The sequence below is a fragment of the Takifugu flavidus genome, chromosome 9, assembly GCF_003711565.1.
Source record: "Takifugu flavidus isolate HTHZ2018 chromosome 9, ASM371156v2, whole genome shotgun sequence".
Taxonomy (NCBI): domain Eukaryota; kingdom Metazoa; phylum Chordata; class Actinopteri; order Tetraodontiformes; family Tetraodontidae; genus Takifugu; species Takifugu flavidus.
The window spans coordinates 5,732,027-5,752,504 of NC_079528.1; the positions used below are offsets into that span (position 1 = coordinate 5,732,027).

A 20,478-nucleotide genomic window follows, 5' to 3' on the forward strand; every position below is an offset into this window, starting at 1 on the left:
AAAAGTATAGAGTGTGTCGCCATCAGGTTTATTCAGCACAGTGTGGCAAAAGCTTTGAAACATCATTTAGATGCTTCAGACACTGAAGTATCCACATGCAGAAACGCTGTTTACTGACGCACTTTGAAACCCTGCAATTTAGCAGTCACGGTTCAAAAGGAAACCTTGCTTGATTTTCATCCTGCTTTTATCATTACAATGTGGGCAGGGTATGCAAATCAACAATACTAAACTCTGTTTCCCCTGCACCCAGACCACCCACTCATTTGACAGAAGAAGGGTTTCGTAAGACTTTTGAGATGGCGTGTGCGCACGTTTACGCCGACCCCGAGTGAGTCCAGAAAGAGAGCTGCCCTCCAGGTCTGTCAGAATGAGACAAGGGTAGCAAACTAACAAACCCCGCGCTCGTGAAACGATGCCTGTTTCCAGCCTATTGGCCTGCTTTCTCACATATGTCAGACTATGAACAATGGCAGCTGAAAATATTCAAGTAATTCAGTGAGGATGGCCTGAAGATTTAGGAAGAGCATTATTAGGATGGCAACATTTGCTCCGACCCTTCAAAGTGTGACTATTCTCTTCATCCCAACATTTGTACAGCAACGCATCTGTTGTTCTCTGGTTTCTCAAACCGCCAGACTGAGAGTCAAAGCACTTGCATGTCAAGCCCAGGATTTATGATAAAAATACGTACAAAATCTCAAGTTTGTGGCTGAAACCCTGCAGCGTTGGCATCATAACAGAGCAAACAAAGCATGTGCAAGAACACTCATGCAAGAATGTCTGCTTTTCTACTTCTTTACTTTGGTACTGCTTTCTGGAGTCTGTATTGATTACAACTATCTAATTATCAGCAGTGAATAATTGCAGGGGGAAACATCTAAATTATTCAGGCCAGGTATTCACAGATCTGTTGGTAAAAGTAGAATTTAGACAGTAAAAGCAAATATTTGCCAGTGCAACCGAGGGAAACCTCTGCAGATAACAATGGATTGGGTTTATAGCCACGCCTGTAAAACACTGACCCCACTGTTGGAGATGATTTCTCGTGTAGGCTCTGAATGCTCCTCAGAAACATTCTGACACTTGACATTTAACATTTCACGTGGCCAAAGTTCCTCGCCACACATTGTACACAATGGGCGAGAACCCTTGGCTTATCACACACTTGCAATGCCCACAATGCCAAAAATGCTATGAGTAACCAAGAAATTCTGTCTCCAAAAGTGAGAAGAATAGGGTGAGGAAGAAGAGCGATGACAGCCCTGATAAAGGAGCCATTAGTCAGTGAAAAATCTGCCCTGCAGCACACCAACACTTTCACTCCATAAAGGGAAATCCTGATTGAATGATAAGCTGTGGAGCTCCTTCTTTTTCTTCCTGCTTCTTAAACAAAACTATTGTCTAAACTATATCCTCACACATTGTTTTATAAGGCTTTAACAACTGCTGTTTATAGCTCAGCCTTTAAAAAAGCTCAGCTGTTAATATTTTTAATCACTCAACATCCCAGACAAGTCAGACTCCTTTGAAATCTGGGAGAGTAATGTGTCGTCTGTCTAAACGTCGCCCTCTCAGTCTCCCTTCAATGGAGATGCCGCTCGACCCCAGGAAATGGTGTCACTGTTAACCACGCGGGCTTGACCACATTAGGGAGCAGTCTGCAAGTGTCCTTTTCCCTCAGAGCCATTGGCCAAAAGGGTTATAAAGCCAGCGCTGTATTTGGTTAGTTCTTTACTTTGCTGGAGTTTACAGGGCAGCATTTCTTTTGTCTGGATTTATTACCCCGCCGCTGTAAGTAAATGGGAGGGAGTAGAGGTGGAGGGGTAATTTGGCTGCCGAGGGTCTACTTGACAAGCACAAGGACTGCTGCTTCCTCTACCAGGAGCCAAGACTGAGAAAAATGAGACTTCAGCACATGAGAGAAGGGAAGAAGAGATGTAAAGATGGTTGACAGCAAGAGAGAACAGAGAGGTGGGAAACACAATCTGGGCCAGGCAGTAACAATCGGTCACTTATTCATCACTCGATTTAGATGAATAGCTGCTCAAATTGTGATTACACACAGATCAGTGGCTGTAGGACACAGTTCTGATGGAAGCCCGAGGAATAAGCTAACATTTCAGACAGGCAGAAACCAAATGAACGTTTAAATCCAATGTCATGCTTTTTATGCTATATATTCATCCACTTCCAATATTCATAAAAAGATAAATGGTACGAGAGTGCTCCGAAAACTAAGGATCCAAAGTGGTGATGGGCAGCATTATAGGTCACTCACAGCTTCGTGGCAGCGTCCGAAAAGTCCCAGGATGCTTTGACATGACATGTTGCTTTGGCGACAGTGGCCCCCAAAAAAACATTGACAAAATAAGTTAACATCAAACGACTCCTGCGCAGAGTAGGAGCATTTAGAGGGGACACAAACACACACACACACACACGCACACACAAACTCTGTGAAGTCATCCGGGGCTGACCACCTCTGCATCAGGTTTGTTTCTATCTCCCAGTCACATGTCATCATTTCCAATTACTAATAACTGCGTACTGAAGCCAGTACAAACACAAGAATGTGATTACTGTGTGTGTATTTGGGACCTAATAAGCAGTGTGCACTGAATAAATTATCCTATGTGTTTACATGCATGCTGATGTGTTTCGGTTGGAGGAAGAAATACGGAATACATTGAAATCCCTGTATGGGTGTTTTATCTGTTCTGGTTCCACGTTGAGTTCTTTGTGACAATCCATTTTTGGACCACGAGTGAGGATATTTTGGGAAAAGTGGGGAAAATTTGGTCATTGCTACTTCAAAGCAGTGTTTGAAGACTGCAAGAAATTCCTACATTAATACAAGGTAGGGCTCTATTTCAGTAGTTTTGACCTTCAAACCACCATTCCCGTCTGCGACGTAATTACTAAGACCTTCCAACGCGTTGCCATCGCCATATAAATGGTAACGCACACAGGCCATTTGACAATCACACAGGTTGTTTTAGCTAACCTCCGGGTTAGAAAAACTTACTTTGAAGAGAAAATGAGGCAAACTTTAAAGCAATCGCCAAAATTATTCGCTGCAAACATCAATTATGGTTAAGATGATTCCTCTGTGGTCCAGCTGTGACCTGATGGTACACAAAATGTTTCTGTGTGCGCTAAATAAAATGGTTTTGATTATTTGGTGTCGAGGGTTGGTTTGTTTACAGCCTCTCTGATTCTCTGATGCCTAATTTCACGTGCCTCTAAAGAGCGATTCCAGATTGAAGTCGTTACTCCAGTAAAACCTAATGTGATAAGTGGAATGTCGAGGAACACTGACAAAAACTGCATAACAACACCAAGTCTGTAACAGACTGTCATTTCCCGTGAAAGTTAAAAGCAGGTTTGTGTGTGTGTGTGTGTGTCGGCTCTCTGAAAGCCAAACCCACTGTCGGTGCCAGCGGGCTGACTGGTCAGTTTACGAAATGGTCAACTGACTGAAAGGATATCACCCACTGACCTAGAACTGCAGCCTACACACTGGTTACCCTCACTTGTGTCATTTGGAATCAAACATAGTTGGAAGGCACGCCGTGGTTACCGCAAGATGGCCGCAGATGACAGAAGTGACATCAAGAGTCTGTCGGAGAACAGCAAGTTCATTGTGGGTTTTTCTTTTTGCTTCTTAATTTAGATTTGTCTGCTAAAGCAATAAGACTTGGCTGCTCCTCAAACATATTACATCACCGCCATACCCATGATAATGCTACAGAACAGTCTTCGTCGAATGGCGGCCATCAGTCAAGGGTTATTAAAGTGTGTGAGGTTCCCTCAAAGAAGTTTACATTCAAGAAAATACCACAAGACAAAATATGTCAGTCAAGTACTTGACCAGGAGCATTATTGCATGTAAATACCAGCTATTTTACACTAAATTTTACAGAGAAGTCCAGTGTTGCAGTGTTGAGCAGTGGCTCATTGCAGCGAGAAGGTTGTGGCTTCAAGTCCCAGCCTGGTCTGTGACGGTTCCCACAACTTAAAGGGATGTGGGGAAACTGGTTACATGAAACTCCCCATTTAAACTGGTCTGACAGTAAGTGTGCATCAGCTTCCTCGATTGCTTCACTTCCATTAAGCAGACCAGTTCAGCTCATCGTGGTACGTCGCGGCTATAATGAGGAACATGACATCAGAGCAGTGCAACACGCCTACAAATTCAATGAAGAAGAGCATGAAGTGGAAGATCTCCCTGGGTCATCCATCCGTCAGTGTTGACAGTCTCTCTCTCTGTTGTATCCCACAAATTACAGCCTAAAGTTTGCAGTGTTGCATAGAGGTGATGATTTCTGTCGACAAATCTTTCGACGACAATGTGTACAAGTGCACCGGCTCTGTGCCTGAACATCCGTGTTCTTGGTGCCCCAATGGAAAAGTGCCAAAACATGAGGCTCAACATTGACTGTCATTTCCAATTTAAAAAAAAAAAAAAAGGGAATGCAGAAAAATAAATACCAGATTGAGCTGAACCGAGCTGAACTGAAGCACTTGGACGCACAGTTTATGTGTTAGCCCTTTGAGCCAGTTGAAGTTGGAGCTCCAGGCTTCTTGCCCTCACTTGCCCTCAGTAAAAAAAACGAATCAATACCCAACTGGAAAGCTATTTAACGTGCCACCTCCACCCAGATTTATGCAGCATATTATTCACATGTCATACACGTACAGGCCAAAAAGCAGCATCACTGTGAAATGCCCTGCAGATTGAGGGTGTGGTGGTTCCAGCAAGTATTGACCAATCAAAGCCAAGCTTTGATAAGCACCAGAAGCAGGAGCGTGGACATGAATGTGTGTGTGTGTGTGTGTGTGTTTCCATCCTACACACAGTGTGACAGCACTGTATTGTTGTGTGCTCTGTGGTAGGTTGGCCCACTGAGGGGAAATGGGAGCTGTGAAAACTCTGCTGGAGAAACGCTGCTGGCAAACTGAAGGTGTGTGAAAATGTGCTGGAGAAGGTGGAGATCAGAGGAGGAGGCGAGGGACAAGTAGAGAATGTGCGCTGAAACGAGTGCAAGAAAAAGAAAGGGGGGAAAGCACGGGGAAAGTCAAAAAGGCAAAAGATGAGGGGAGAGACGTCGCTGCGATGAGAGGATGAGAGGGAAAATAAAAGGAAGTAACAGAGGAAAAAGAACCATACGGTTCTGGAGAAAGCAGAGAAGGTGTCGCTCGTAAAAAAAATGGCCAAAAACTTGCCTTTAACGTGCTGTTAGCGGGGGGAAGAAGAAAATCGCCTTTTAAAATCAAAATTAGCTTGTGTAAAGTTGGCTCTGGCAGCAAGCTGCTCCGAGCGGTGAACTCACTCATAGGTCGATGCACACATGCGATAAATACTATGATGCACGCAGACACGCATAAGCAAAACCACGTGCACTCACACTGGTGGTGCAGAATGCAGCTCAATCAATTCAACAGCCACCTGGTGGATCTGCTGATTAATTTTACCCCATTTCTGCAGTCAAGGCACCCAAGAAATCATCACTCCAGGGGATGTGTGTGTGTGCGCGAGTGTGTGTGTGAGTGCTCAGCCTCTGCAGGGCAGGTGTGATTTAGACACAGGAGAGCTTCCAATTCATTTTCCCTGCCATTGTTAAGTCTGTTAAGCCTCCCTTTGAAACCCTCCACTCAAATTAGATGCAAATGAGGTCTCAAGTGGCTTCCCAAGGAGGACATTACGGCACTGACTGGCCTGCGGTAATCTGTGAGGCTGCCTGTTGGTGTATGCGTGTGTGAACAGATGAGGCCACCGGTGTTTTTCTCTCGTTAACCTTTCCACATACCCTGTTTACAATGGCGAGGGAAACTTGGCTTTTTGCACGGATTCATCCCACAGTTATGACAGGTGGGCTTTGGTTCGGGTTTTGGCTCACACCCGTCACTCCCAGAGTGGCAGAAACAAATTCTTCGGACTAATTAATTAACAGTGGGGATTTTTCTCTTTTCCATTTCGGTCAATTTCCTTTAATCTAGGCAGCTGCTCAATGGAGTATTTTCCATTGAACACATTTTCGATCATATACATCACTGTGTCCCAAAGTTATTTCATCGTGGACTTTCTTCTTGTGCCAAACTTCCCTCAGAGTGTGTCATGTACTTCTTCTTAACAGAGATTTTTCTACATGTGTTTTCAGTCATATTCTCAGAGCCTGTCTGAATTTGTTTAGATTTTGTTCATGTGGCTGGAGATTTTCTGCCCGAGATAAGGCAAGAGTCGTGTCCCTAACTCAAGCGTTGCATGTGCTGCGGTTTCGGTGCACAGAACTCTGACACTGAAAACTCTATCAACCCTTGTTGATGGATTTCTACATCAGTTTGGCTGTCAGTCATCCAATGTTTCCCACAAAAATGGATGCATAGAGACATGACAGACCACAATGTCAACGTCATTTTGCTGCATTTAATGAACTTGTAATGGTCCTTCCCTTTACAATGGTAAATGAAGCAGTCCTGACTGCCCCCCCTTAGACTTGTAATTGTCTGAATTTTACTGAATCGAGTTTTAAATAGGTTTCAATGGGAAAGAAGGCTGCAAACAGACCAAGGCCTTGGTATTTAAAGCATATTCTTTTGTGTCATATTCTGCCAAATGTCTTCCATGCCAGTGTCTGGAACACTGATCCTCAATGTTTACACTGCCAGGGTTTACAGGATTATTATACTGTTCATCTCTGACCCCTTACGAAACGTTTGTTTGCAGTCTAGGCTATTTAAAATGGTGACTGATAAAGTTAAAGAACCCAAAAAGAACAACTGCTCTGCAGAGCGAAGCACCTGGCTCGAGGCAGAATGCACACAAATTCTTCACTTGTAACTGTTTCAACTGGAATTCCATCCATTTTAATGTCCGCCATCGCTGACTCCCTTAAATGTATCTTCAGAGAACGAGAGAGGGAAAGATGAAGAGATGGAGGGGGGAGCGACTGTGGGCCGGCTGAAACACTGACCTGGATAAATCAGGGAAACATAAACACAGTTTCTGGAATGAAGTGGTGGGAGGGGGCGCTGCTACCCCAAATATTCCACCCTCGGGACCCCAGCGAGAGGCAAGGGACCCCCTTATCCTGCCTCCCCATCACAGCCTGCTCTAATTATTTATTTTCCTAGGGTGTAAATGTCTTGAGGGGATTGCTGTGTAAAAGCCAACAGGTCCTGAGAGGTCATAATACTCCTGTGGGATAGAAGGTTTGGGGTTCCCTGTTCGAACAAACGTTTACACTGATACACCGAGGCGCACATGTTTAACACCGTTATAAGTGTAATGATACACACAAATGCTGAACACCTTCCAAATCCCCAAACACAGTGACAGATTTCCGTCTGCACCCTGTGCTGATTGTGTTTGCTGTCTCAGGGTCAGGTCTGTTGTTGATCCCCTGCAGAGCTGTTGGCCGCTCTGCTATCAGGTTTTTAATGGCTTCCATGCCTTGAAAGCATAGGTGTGTGCTTGTGAAAAGCATGCATGTGTGTGTGGCTGCGGGAGAGCGTATGTGTCAAGATCGGGGTAGAGGTGGCACCGCCATCTGTCAGAGGTCCGTCTCTGCCTCAGGAATGAATCTCATTTCTGTCATCAAGTTCAAATCAACCACTAAAGCCAGCTCTCTGAGTAAAGTCGGGCTTTGGAGCGTGGACTGAGCGAGCCTGTCCAGGCTGAAGAACCTGGGACAAACCTTGGAAGGCAGCGTGAACTAATCTGAAAAGTTTGGAGACCCTTGTTGCTTTTCCTCACATTCCATCTTGGCCTGATTACAACTCGCAGCCCCGCTCACAAGCGCATTTTCCTCCAACACTTCTGTGCACTGAGGTCATCGCAGACTTGTTTTCTTGTTTATTTGCCCTGTTGACTAGAGACTACAGCAGCTACAGAGTTCAGTTCATCACAACCCAAGTTATTTCAACCATTTAAAAAAAAAAAAAAAGTTTTTAAAAGTTTAGGAGTATAAATTGATGCAAAGTTGACCAGGAACATTTTACACAGATCGAGAATTTATCTAAAAAATAATTAAATAAGTGTCTGGATTGAAGGGACGTTTGACATGCATGGATACACTATACAATGCGGCTTATTTATAAGGGCGTAAACAGCCTTGAATATACAGCCTTAGAATAACTGATTTCCATCAGAAACAGACAAAGAGAAGTTTTCTGCTCTCATATACGTCCATTATTATAATATAATTCCAACGCGATTTGACTTGCAAGGCTGTCATTTAGACAGCGCGCACCATCGGGGTATTTGGGCATCATGTGATCACTTAAAATAGATTTAAAACAAAGTTGCATGAAGTGAAAACTAAGTCATTTCACTTACAGGCGCTCGGCATTCCTCGGTATTCCTTTAGGCACCGTCTTTAAACCCAGACCCTGGCAGTCCACATGTGATCCGGAGCAGCTGCATTTATGCGGGCATCCACTGACCGAAGCAGCGCACACCAGGAGCGCGGAAACCAGAGCCAACCCTCGGCAAAGCGCAGCATGCTTCCCCGGCCCGCTCGGACGCATGGTATCCAGGAGCAATTACTTCCAAAGCGAGAGTGATTGAAAAGATGTTGCAGTTTCAACAAGTCGTGATGGAAGCAGAGATCCCGATACTGGCCAAAGATGCCGTTGAAGTTAGTAGGGGGGAAAGGAACAAAAAATCAGTAAAGTTGAGCAAAGTTTGTGTTTAAATGCTCAGCAAGTAGGAATCTCCTTTAAACGACCTCTTTCTCTCCATTGAACAGTCGGGAATAGAACGCTGGTCTGAATGTGACAGCAAAGTTTTCTCTTAAAACATCTCCCTCTGCGCGTCACTCAACTCGATGCGTAATCGTCTCCCCAGCGTCCGCCACCATTCACAAACTCTCGGACAAGTTCCGACACACAGACTCCCAAACTTCCCCGAGTGGCAAAGTTCAGCCCCTTCCAGAGAACATCCCTCCGCGGATCGAGAGTTGGAACCAGGAAAAAAGTTGAGAGGCAGACGCGCAACAGTCTGGTGCGGCTGGAGAGTGAGAGGCAGAGCGATCTGAACTCCGGTTTCCCCCAAAAGTCTCTCTCTCCACGTCTCTCTCTCCCCCTCTCTCTCTCTCTCTGTCTCTCTCTCTAACTTTCACTCCTCTTATCTCTCACAAACCGTCTGTTGTATAAACTCTGACACTTTCCCACACAGAGGAATAAAAACTGCGCAGCCTGCCACGCAGCCCTCTCTAGCGCATAAATTTCATACATTTCTTCAGCTGATTTTCCCAGAAACTCTTCCTTATGTCCGGCCCCTGCATCAACTCTGCGATCATATATCGCTGGTGACTGGAGGCATTTACGAGCCTTCTCTCCGATGGATCATCATTAGAGAGTTTTGGTGTCACGCTAAATGCTGGATGCTTCAGCTACACATGACATTACAAGAGAAACTGTCTGAGAAAGACTTTGATTTCACAGAGTAATTGAACTGGGTCTCGTCCCGTTATGGCATTGATGAGTTTTACTGTTTTCATTTTCTCTCAAGGCTCTTGTTGTAATTTAAATGTCGACTTGTATCTATACTGCCTGGGACGCTGTTAATGAACCTTCCAATAATATAGGATACTTTCACAACCCCTACTAACATTTGAAGCATTATTTTACTACAGCTTCCTGCCTGTGGTCATTAAACTACACATTTGCTCCCTTTGAGACTCGGACTTTAGTGCAACAGTGATGTGCACAGAACATTAGTGACTTTGTTAACGTGCACCTTCTGCAGGCTGCCACTGTGATGCCGCCCTCTATTGGTCGCTCGGGGAACCTTCATGAAATCTCAACTCGGGGATTAATTACTTGAATTTCTGCATCTGATTCTTCGGACTAAAACATTCGATGGCTGCACAGAATTGGCGCGTTGGTTGGGAAACCACCTATAGAATCATTCTAGCCTTTTTTTCCTGCAAATTTATCAATTATTGTAACATACTTTGCAGCTTTATAGTTGTCATCACGACTGGTTTGCGTATTCATAACTGGGAGTTGCTGTAGCCTCATGTGCAGCTTTCATCCATATAAATACATTTGCTCCCCACATGTACCGACTTTTTTAATCTAACAAAAAAAGGGCTTATTGAAAACATCCCTCGTGCCTTCTTTTTAAATAGCAACTGAATCCAGCTCCTCCTGGGGTTCTCCCCCGCTGCCCCCTGAATTACAGGGAAATAAAATCCGCCTTGAGGTTCTGGAATCTGCCCTGAGGTTTCATACCTGCTAGTCATGCCCAAAGAGGCCTGAGGAGAGAGTCCTTCGTGGAAAACAACCCTCACTCATCAGCCAGTGCTAGACCGTCTGGATTTGGATCATCCAGCAACCACCATTCAGCGATAGCAGTCGAGGCATGAAACAAATGTAGATGCACACCCCCGAGACAAATCCAGACCATTAATATTGATTCCTACTCCTTCTGTGGCTCTGAAACGGGTTGAGCTATGCTAACAAGACCACAAAGAGGGGACTTTCGGGGAATTAAAGTGGATCATGTTCTTATCTTATAGATACAGCAGTTCATTCAGTTTACATCAAACGGTGCTTTTGTAGTTCGTCTTATCTCTCTGCAGAGCAAATCGGTATAAACTCAATCAATCAATCCAGACTTTCCCAGGAAAACCTGTGTGAGTGCAACGATATGATACGTCTGAAAATTATGAGAGCGCTGCTGGAAGGAAAGCACCAATTTAAAAAGAGAAAACTACTGTATATTCTATAAGATGGACTCCTGATATAAGAGAATGCTATTACCATTACTGGTTCACTGGTAGAGGTGCATGGCGTGGGAGCTGAGCCCAAACTGGTGTGATAATGCTGACAGCGAGGTGGAATAAGCCCCTCACACATGGACTTGTTTTAAATGACAGTTGGTCCAAACGGAGAGCAATTATTTTTCCATCATAATTTGGAATATTTCAATTTACCGCCAAGCTCTGCTGATGTTTTGGTCGTAAATTGAAAGTTACGTCTCAATTGCGCTGTTTGGGCTGCACACAGTTGCTTATGCCAAATGTATATGTTTGAATTTAGTCCAGTAAAAGAAGTGTTGTCTATCAAAACTGTATAACTGTTTTATAGATGTTGTTGGGTTTGGGTTTTTTATCCCAGGTGGATACAAACACTCAATAAAAAAAAAAACTGCTTTTATTAAAACATTATGGGATCCCTTTGCTTAAGGAGGATAGAATCTGACATTGGTAATGAAACTTGAAAACAAACTTGTTGTTTATTTACACCTTCAGGGGAGCAAAAATATGCTAAAGTTACACTATAGACATATAATTAACTATTTAATTTATCATTACAAAAGCTGCATTCTAATGAGTAAACCTAGTGGGTTTGGTGAAATTAAATGACTTTTCTGGCACTTCTGATGATTTTTTCGGCTCGTGCTGTGGTCCTTTTAATTCCAAGTAGGTGAACGGAAATGTGCCTGTTCATAATAACTGGCATATTAAAAGCAAATATTTTAGTTTTCTGTCTTTAAAAATAGATAAAGTGAACCAAATTTAACATGACTGGAATAAAACAGTCGCCCTGCTCCTATTTGCTCTCTAGATTATTGTAATTTTGGGCTGTCTACAACTGACTCATTTCACCATCGCTCATTTTGTTTAGGCAGTCACCTCTGAAGTGGTCGAAATGACCTCAGCACGCAGTGACTTGACATTCATCTTTTTTCCTTGTTGATATATTTTCGTCATTCCATTGTTTTGTTCCATTAGTCTGTAACACAAGATCATATTTATAGAATAAATGGTGTCTCATTTTGCAGCTGAAGTCTGACAAACCCGACAGTTTCGCTGCCTTAATAGAACAATTTGCGGGAACTTGGGGGAAAGCCGAGTGTAAAAGTCTGAATGAAGCATGAATGTAGCCATTCGCTTTCGGGCGATATCAAATGTTGCAAGGTTTGCATTGGCAGAGGTCTATAGAATCAAAATAGTGACTAATTCAAGCATGAGACCCCATCTTGAAACCAAAAAACAAGGCCATATAAAAAAAGTTCCATCCCTGAGCAATGAAAGTTTGGGCAAACAAGTAATGAAAATTGCACCGCCACAAAAATAAGAGAGTGAAAGGCCTAAATTGGAGGAGTCATCATGCTTTTCCCTGAGACAAACCACAGCTTATGGAACCGCTCTTCGACGGCTTTGTTTGGGCTCACTGGGATAAGATGCATGTCATTAAGTTTTGAGGGTGAGGGTTTGAAACCCTGGTCTGGGCCTTTGATTCCTGATCCCTCCTCCGGCCTTTTCTCCCAGCGTCTCCGTCGTGCTTTTGGAAAAACCAAAAGCATGCGGCGCTTTACAGCCCGACACATGAAGCGATTGTGAGCGGAGTTGGCGACAGCGGGATTTCTCCCAGCGCATGGCTCCTTTCCTCACTCCTTCCTCGTGCCCTCCCACGGGTGCCCTTGTTAACGTCTCACTCTTTCTCCTTATTTCAACATCTCCCCTTCTCTTCCTCCCTCTCATCAGTGTCTTTTCTCTCTTCCATTCTCCCGTTGCCATCCGTTCTCTCGACACCATTGTTCCACTTTTATGAGCTGACAGACAGCGTGCAACTAATTACCGTCATTATATGATGAACGGCTGAACAAAGTGACGACTCGACGCTTCATGGCTGCGAACCGCACCAGTTTCCTCCTTTCTGATGAGTCAAAGCTTAATTCACTCCAGTTTTTTAATTATTTGCATGTATATTGGCTGACAATAGGAAACAGATTAGCATCCATCCCGTATGTGGATCCGGATGTGTGGACGGAAAGTTTGGTGGATAATAATTCACATGCCATTGAATCGACGTGGATGTTGTTATAGTACAATTATCTGCTTAAAGTGTCTGCGGTAATTAATGAGGTGATTACTATTAACTGTGACGCGTTTACAGACACTAGGGCACAAGTTTCTGGAATTTCTTGTCATAGTTGGCTCTGTTTTTGGCTCCATTCCTCATTTATTTACCTATCGATATCTTTTCTGTACATCTTCGGCAATATTACCAGAATTTCTGCTCTATGACTCAGAGATCGCTCTAAATCCTCTGATGCAATTGATACATGAAAAGAGGAATATGTTGTGATATCTCTTTATTATATTGTTAGTTTCTGCAGGAATGCAGCCACCAAACTCAGAGGATCTCTGGAACTGCAGCCTTTTTCACTTCTATTACATGATTAATGGCATTATATTTCATTCTGACAGTAAGGAAAACACATTTGTGTTTGTATTTTTGCTTTCTTCTTCTTCCTTTCGTCTGCACCACAACTAGGTCACAATAACTGGAGAGCTCATCCATCTGAAGTATCTGCAGATGCATTTATGCTCTGTCTGCTGGTAAATTGAGGTTTTATTCTGTTATTAATCTGTCTAATTTTTATAGTTTTTAAGGGACAGATTATGCACACATGAGCGATCAAACGTATCCTTTACCCGGACAGATCTTTGGCTGGGCACAATTGGATCGCACAGATCCACTTTAAAAGGAGAGAGAGGAAACCTCGAGAGGAGGTTCCTAAGATGGATCTCATGACAACCATATGTCACATTAAACACGCATAATTATATAAAGTGATGATGAACGACCACATTTAAGGCACATTTCTGTGGGAAAACACTTCAGAATGAAGACCAAAAAAAATGTAAACGTGATTTTCATTTTAAAAATGTGACATTTTGCAACATCTAAAGGACAAAAACACGAACAGAAATATTTTTAAATGGAATTTATTCGCTCTGACGTCGCCAATACCTGCAAAAGGAGATATAATTATCAAAGAAATGCAGAGAACTCAAAAACGTGTGTAGAATGTGAAGCAGAGTTGATGTTTAAAATGAACGTGCTTGTATACAGCTCAACATTATTGCTGTCCAGACACACAAACGGGGCTATAGGTCTGGAGGTTTACATGATGACGACACACACGTTTCTAAAATGGTACATAAATAATGCCACATGTTGCTGCAGCGTTTCTGTTTCGATGTTAGGACTTTGCTGCTACCCATGTCGTGTTTGATTGATGGCCTAATTTCCAAGAAAATCACACGGAGGCACACACACAGACACGCACGCACACACACACACCACAACCTGACAGCGTGGAGGTGTGATCAAAGTCTTATTCTGCTTTGACGGGGCCAAATATCCGTGGACAGGCCCAGTTACTGGTTTTATAGATTCGGGTTCTGGAAAAAAGCTGCAATCGCTGGTAACATTAATAAAAAATGAGCAAACAGAATTTTCTTTTATTGTCATAACTGATCCAGATCACTGAGAGCAATGTTGTCGTTAGCTGCTTAATGTGTGGTTTCCTTAGATTCTAAAGTGCTTGTTATTCGCTCTGTGAAGAGTTTTGTCTCTCTGAACGGGTCAACAGCAGCGCAGTCCAGTAAAAGAACGGCTAATTTAATGCATCTATGATTCAGCTTCTTTTCTATTAGATTAGAACATTATTTACTAGCTTGAACAAAAATAGAACCAGTGGCTTTGGAATATGACTTAGAAAGCATCAGTATGATTTAGTTCAAAGGTGTTCATCAAGGCCATCACACACACACACACATACACACACACACACATTCCCTGCAGCTCCTGATTATACTTGCACACAATGTTTCATCAGTTTCTTCTTAATGTAAAATCCTGATGCCTTAATGAAAACTGTATGAACTTCTGTCACAGTAAAAGATCTATTGATGTAGGTAAGAATATGGAGAACATAAATTCTAGAATTTAATACCACTGTTCACTGGCCTCAATTAACCCAAAACACAAGGTTCAATTAGAGTGGAGTGAATTTGTACGAATGTGTGTGTCGTCATCTGTTTTTAAAGTCAATTTAAAGTTGAAGCTAATTATATGCATTGAGATTTGCAGAACGGTGAGGAACGGTGTGTGTGTGTGTGTGTGTGTGTGTTCAGCTCAGAGGTTAACCTTTTCCTTTTCCTCCCTAACAAGGAAAGGTCAAAGGTTGTGATACAAATGGAGGGAGAGGAGGAAAGAAGGATGAAAGGATAAGCTGTCAAAGGAAGCAGGAAAGGAGACTGGAGACTGATTGGAGGCCAGATGTGTAATGAGGTCTATAAATAACCTGGTACCAGCTGACAGAGGACCGCTCTGACTGGGCCAGACAACTGCCAGCGTTTACAGTTTGTGTCCTTTTGTTTCATAGTTTCATGTTTAATTACTTTAGAAATAGAGTGCCGGCATCTGGAACGAATCCGGGTTTGAGCAAGATAAATCTACACGGACACAAATGAGACAGATTTAAGACAGGTTAAATCTACACTAAATGTAAAATGAAAATAATGTTAACTTATTGTCCAATTCTCGTTATTTACCAATATATGTGCCTTCTAATTGGTCTTTACCATCTGCTCTCTCCCTCTTCTTTGTTCTTGGCTACTTTGTTCTTGCCTGCCTGCCTGTCTGTCTGTCTGTCTGTCTGCCTGTCTGTCTGTCTGCCTGTCTGTCTGTCTGTCTGCCTGTCTGTCTGCCTGCCTGCCTGTCTGTCTGTCTGTCTGTCTGTCCGTCTTCCTCTTGTGAACATTCTCTTTTTCTGCATCGAAGAAATGTTATCAGTGAGGAGGTGCTGAATACTGAGCACCTCTGTAACAACAACACATTCCTCTTTTGCCTGTGTGTGTGCATGCATGTGCATGTGCGTGTGTGTGTGTGTGTGTGTGAGTAATTTATACAGGCAAGCAAAGTCAATGGATGTGTTTTGCTCTCAAAGAAAAGAGGCTCCGTCTTTATCACGGTCCAGGTGTGTGTTTCTGGAGATATGAAAGTGATGCAAATTTAAATAAATACCTCTGTTTCTGTGTGTGTGTGTTTGTGAGTGTGTGTGTCTTTGTGAGTGTGTGTTTGTGTCTGATGCGAATAAATTCCTCCTCGCCACCTCCAAACTCCACCGACTCTGCTGTGAAGGCCAACCAAAACAGACATAAATCACGCCCCAATAGAAGAGCCATGCCAAAGCAAAGAAGGCTGCTGGCATTCATGCACGTGCGCATGCATACGTGCGCATGTTCCAGCGTGCATGAATGCCTCAAACTAAAATATGGCTCACTCTATCTGATGTAGCGGAAATATTTATGCGCAGTTTAGCGTTAATCTCATTTCCATATTTAGTCTTTAACATTTTAACATAGACTTTAACTTATTTTTAACATTTCAGATCTGCATCAGAGCCAAAAATTTGCTGCTGCACAGAAAGATTGATCGTTAATGGGCATTTGTTCGACGCTTTGACGTAAATTCAAGCGGGCTTTATCCTGTTAAGCTGTCACGATGCATCTCGGCTTGGTTTTCAGGACGTTAGCTGATCCAGCCTTCACAGGTGTGTGTGTGTGTGTGTGTGTGTGTGTGTGTGGTGTGTGTGTGTGTGTGTGTGTGTGTGTGTGTGTGTAATCTTATCATCTCACAGTCCTCTCATTTCTCCCCTTGCTGTGTGATGCTATCAACCCATTTATGAGAAATGCTTTATTATAATCATGCAGGCTCTCAGCTATGATTTGCATTTTTTCTGAAATACAAAACAAAACTTGTATTTTTTTCCTCATTTGAAAGTAAATCAACATTACGGGGAGCAAAAACTTTGCAGTTAGACTGTATCTGTAGGTCCGAATACAAACATCCTGAGTCACATGACTATCCTTCTGTCATAAACCAACCATGTGCTGCTTCTCCCTCAGAAAAGTCCTGCAGCCCTGAATATTCAGGGGACCTGCTTCATGGTCAGCTCTAAAATATTGCTCTTGAACTGGGCAGCTCCCGAACAAGAACTGGATATATGGTCCTTGTTCCTCTGCGCTCGTCCCTCCGGCATTTCCTGTGGGAGCCCAAGGGCAGACCGGGAGTCAGGGTTCTGCTGCCGGACAGACATCAGACCGATTTTCTCCACATCTGTGTGTTCTTGGTGAACTGTAGCATGTAGAATCCGGATAGAAATTTATATTTTTCCTTTACGTTTGACCATCTATTGACATGGCCTTTGCTACAAAGCTAACTAAATTAGCATTCTATGTTTGGCCACGTTTATCATGGACAATAGGACTCATTGCTGCCTCAAAGCTGCTGTATGAGCTGCTTGTTAATGGATTTTCCAATGTGATGGGTTAAAGATAACACAGTTTTGTCCACAGGTGACAATAAAGCGATGAACTTTTGAGTGTGAGGTGTGCACTCTAATCCCCTAGAAGGGATTAGAGTCCTCCTTGGCACTGCAGTTAGAACAGCAGATGTAGTTTGGGCATCTTGCAAGGATTCCAATCCCTTCTAAGCTCTTCTGCACACTGGGAGAACGATATCCCGATAGACCCAACTCTCAATGAAGGAAAGTTGGTAGGGGAGGGCCTGGAGATCCCCCAGGTGGAGCTGGAACGTGCTGCTGTGGAGAGAGACGTCTGGAACATCCTGCTGCGCTCATGAGCAAACACAGAGCAACACCAAGGAGTTGCCTTTTTAAATAAGTTTACTACACAACCCAATATCCTTAATATATATCCCAGCAACTGTTTTTAATGTTCTAAACAAGCTCAAGTAACTCCCTTTGTAGCTCTGGATAATGTAAAATTAGATGTGTTGCATGACTGCAGTTTCTTTTGTTGCTGTACCAACCATGTCAGAGTTTCTACAATGAGAGTCAATCGGAGCCAAGCTGAGCTGAGGTTGGAGCTTAATAAATGCTATTGTGCTCTGTGAGTGTCAATAGAGCTCAGTGAAGACGATCAGGTCGCAATCATCGTGATAGACGCGGGACTCAGTGCATCTCCAGAGCGGCTGAAACCAGTCAGACAGAAATAAAACAAAACAAAAAACACTTAAGCCGTGACTTGGACCTGGCTGCCAGGGGATTTAAGTTCCAGTAATAAAGTTACTCAATCTCCAGGATTTCAGATTTGACTGGAGCCACAGTTTTGCTTTTTTTTTTTTTTTTTTTTTTCAGCTTTCACGGTAAAGCGAGGCACAGAGGGTTTTTATTACCGGGTTATCAACCCCGCCTCAAATTCAGCCTCATTGAAATCTTTATAAGATTGACTTGGCTTTAATAGAATAAATAGCTGTAATTTCTACTGTTTTTCCTGCAGAAGTCCTGATACATCAAAGGCACCGGCCCGCTGGTAAGAGGAGACTCTGTCTCGCCGGGAGTCGAGCTCCCATGGCAGGACGCATGCACAAGTGAACACGCCGGGCTCCACGCTGCTAGCTTATCTCTGATCCACCATCTCCCTTCCTGTGGTTTAGATCTGATGGAGCCATTTCACTTCAAAGTTTGTGTGAGTGCACATACTTTCTGCGCATGTGTGTGCACGTCGATGTAATAGAAAGCACCTGCTCTCGTCGAGGAGGGGGAAAGTTTAGTGTGAAACGCGAAGGGGATGCGGGTGCATGAGATGCAGAGGTGGAGGGAACGGTTGAGGGAACAATGGTTCCTTCAAATGTGGTTTGGTTTTAGCTGTGTACAGCAGCTTTATCGATTTATGACCAGTACAGGAAATTCTTGGTAACCTCACCAACTGAACAAATCACACAGCGACCATGTTAAGAAGTACTTCACCCGACACATCGTACTTGCTAACACTAGTCAGTGCCTAATTTAGCAAGGCAGGCGACTTTTTGCAGAAAAAGCTGTTATTAGAGTTTTAAAATGATTGGAACCCCCCCAAAAATTCCTTCTGGGAAAAGATGTCAAGTGTGGAGTTCAGTGGTATACAAGGATCTATTGTGTTGAACAACAAACATGAGTCTTCCAACAACTTTTTACTGTCAAATATGTTCAGAGAGGAGCTGAAATCCAAAGAAGACGAGGCCAGTTGGTTTCATCCAACAACCGGTATTTTTCTTCCATGCGTTCCATTTTTGGCCTCAAAATTGGGCATATCGAAATTTCTTTTATGTGCACCATAATATCATTTGAATTAAAGTATATTGTGCTTGAGTCTGCCTTTTGTTCGACACACAGTTAAGGTTTAATGGGACTATGAGAGGGAAATGCAACTTTCATGGAAATTTTCATTTCATGGTCGGAGAACGGGGAGTTCTAACAATGAATCTACAAGGTGAAAGAGGTTGAATTAGAAACGAGACATATGATTGAAAGCGTGGATGGAGAGAGGAGGAGATAGAGGAGATTTGACGAGGGATGGCGGCGATCAGATAAAGCCAAATAAAGATGAAATTATGGAGTGTAGAGGGAAAGAATAAGAAAGAGAGGATTTGAAGCTTTTGAGATGATCCTACACCCACGGGGTTGGATGAGGGGATAGATGGGGGATGAGGAGAGTAGAGCTCAGCTGAGAAGGTAAACCAGACAGTGGGTGAAGCCGATTTCGACCGTTCCTGGAGATTTAAAGGGTCTTGGAGCAGTTTGAAAGAGTTTGATGTATAGGGATAAAGCAGCACTCTTTCATGGCCAATTCTCTTTGTTGTTGTTATCTTACAGGATCGAGACAGGAAATATTGAGGAATGAGAGAGTCAGCTTTGTGTCAAAGCCCGAAAAGCCGGAATATTGGAACTGAATGACATGTGCCAGCGCGCAGAAACCACCAATAAAATCTTAATGAGGTTAAGCAGTTGATCTGTTTATGATCAGGAACGTGCCACAGTTGCTTTATTAGGCTCTGACAGAGGCTACTGTCCTTGTCAAGTCTTGAAGCACCAACACTGCCTGAAGTTTATCCATTTATATATATTGTTATATGTTTTTGCCATTTGGATAAAAAAGTCAACCTACAATGGAGGCTGTAAACGGAGGCTGGTGTTTTGGCCACAGTGATTTGTTCAGTGTCTCTATTAGCTGCATGATTAGCCGTATTTTAACAGGTAAAACAAACAACATAAACGAGATAAAATGTGACCCTACCAACATTAATCTGTGCATTTAGCTTTGTTTTAACTCGCGTTTGATTGTGCCATCATTCTTGGCATCACGAATATCAATAATTCTCTTTCTAACAGTTTTGAATACCATCAACCAAAAGCTGCGTCTACACAAGTCGGCCTTCTTAACTCGTGTTTTTCGAGCTGTATGCGTGTTTGTATTAGAGATAAACTGCTCTGTCATAAAAACTGATATATGAGAATCCCTTTGACAAGCTTTTTAATCAGGGTGGAAACACATTAAGTCACACTTGGATTTTAACCTTTTTAACAAGGGGTCGGCGGAAGGAAGGCCTTGTGTTTAATTGGGTGGCGTTGATGGGAGCTTTTCCCTACATCCCAGGAAGGGATGCGTTTCGTTCCCAAACGAGTCCCTGTTGGACAGAACCCTCCACTTGGAGGTAAATCATGACCGGAGTGTTGAGCACCGAGAGGGTTCAGACCCAATAATGAATTTCTGGAGATAATAACAGTTTAGAATAAATCTAAATATGTACACGCTCCTTCGGGTTCCTGGAAGGAAACGCGGCGTTTTTCAATGTGCAAGCGATTAGGAAAGCAAAGCTGCG

General features: G+C 43.2%; 1 protein-coding gene and 1 long non-coding RNA gene across 2 annotated transcripts in view; one reads left to right on the forward strand and one right to left on the reverse strand.

Annotated features, from left to right (window-relative positions):
* Positions 1-9,047, reverse strand: part of slit3 (slit homolog 3 (Drosophila)) — a 159,240-nt gene extending 150,193 nt beyond the window's left edge. The window contains exon 1 of the mRNA XM_057043058.1: positions 8,342-9,047. Within this exon, the coding sequence (XP_056899038.1) occupies positions 8,342-8,532 (191 nt within the window). The 5' untranslated portion in view covers positions 8,533-9,047. The remainder of the gene's footprint in view (positions 1-8,341) is intronic.
* Positions 9,048-15,967: 6,920 nt separating this feature from the next.
* LOC130531664 (uncharacterized) lies at positions 15,968-19,595 on the forward strand. Its single transcript, XR_008952170.1, has 3 exons — positions 15,968-16,366; positions 18,117-18,305; positions 19,472-19,595. It is a non-coding gene; the product is annotated as an uncharacterized LOC130531664 (long non-coding RNA).
* Positions 19,596-20,478: the final 883 nt, after the last annotated feature.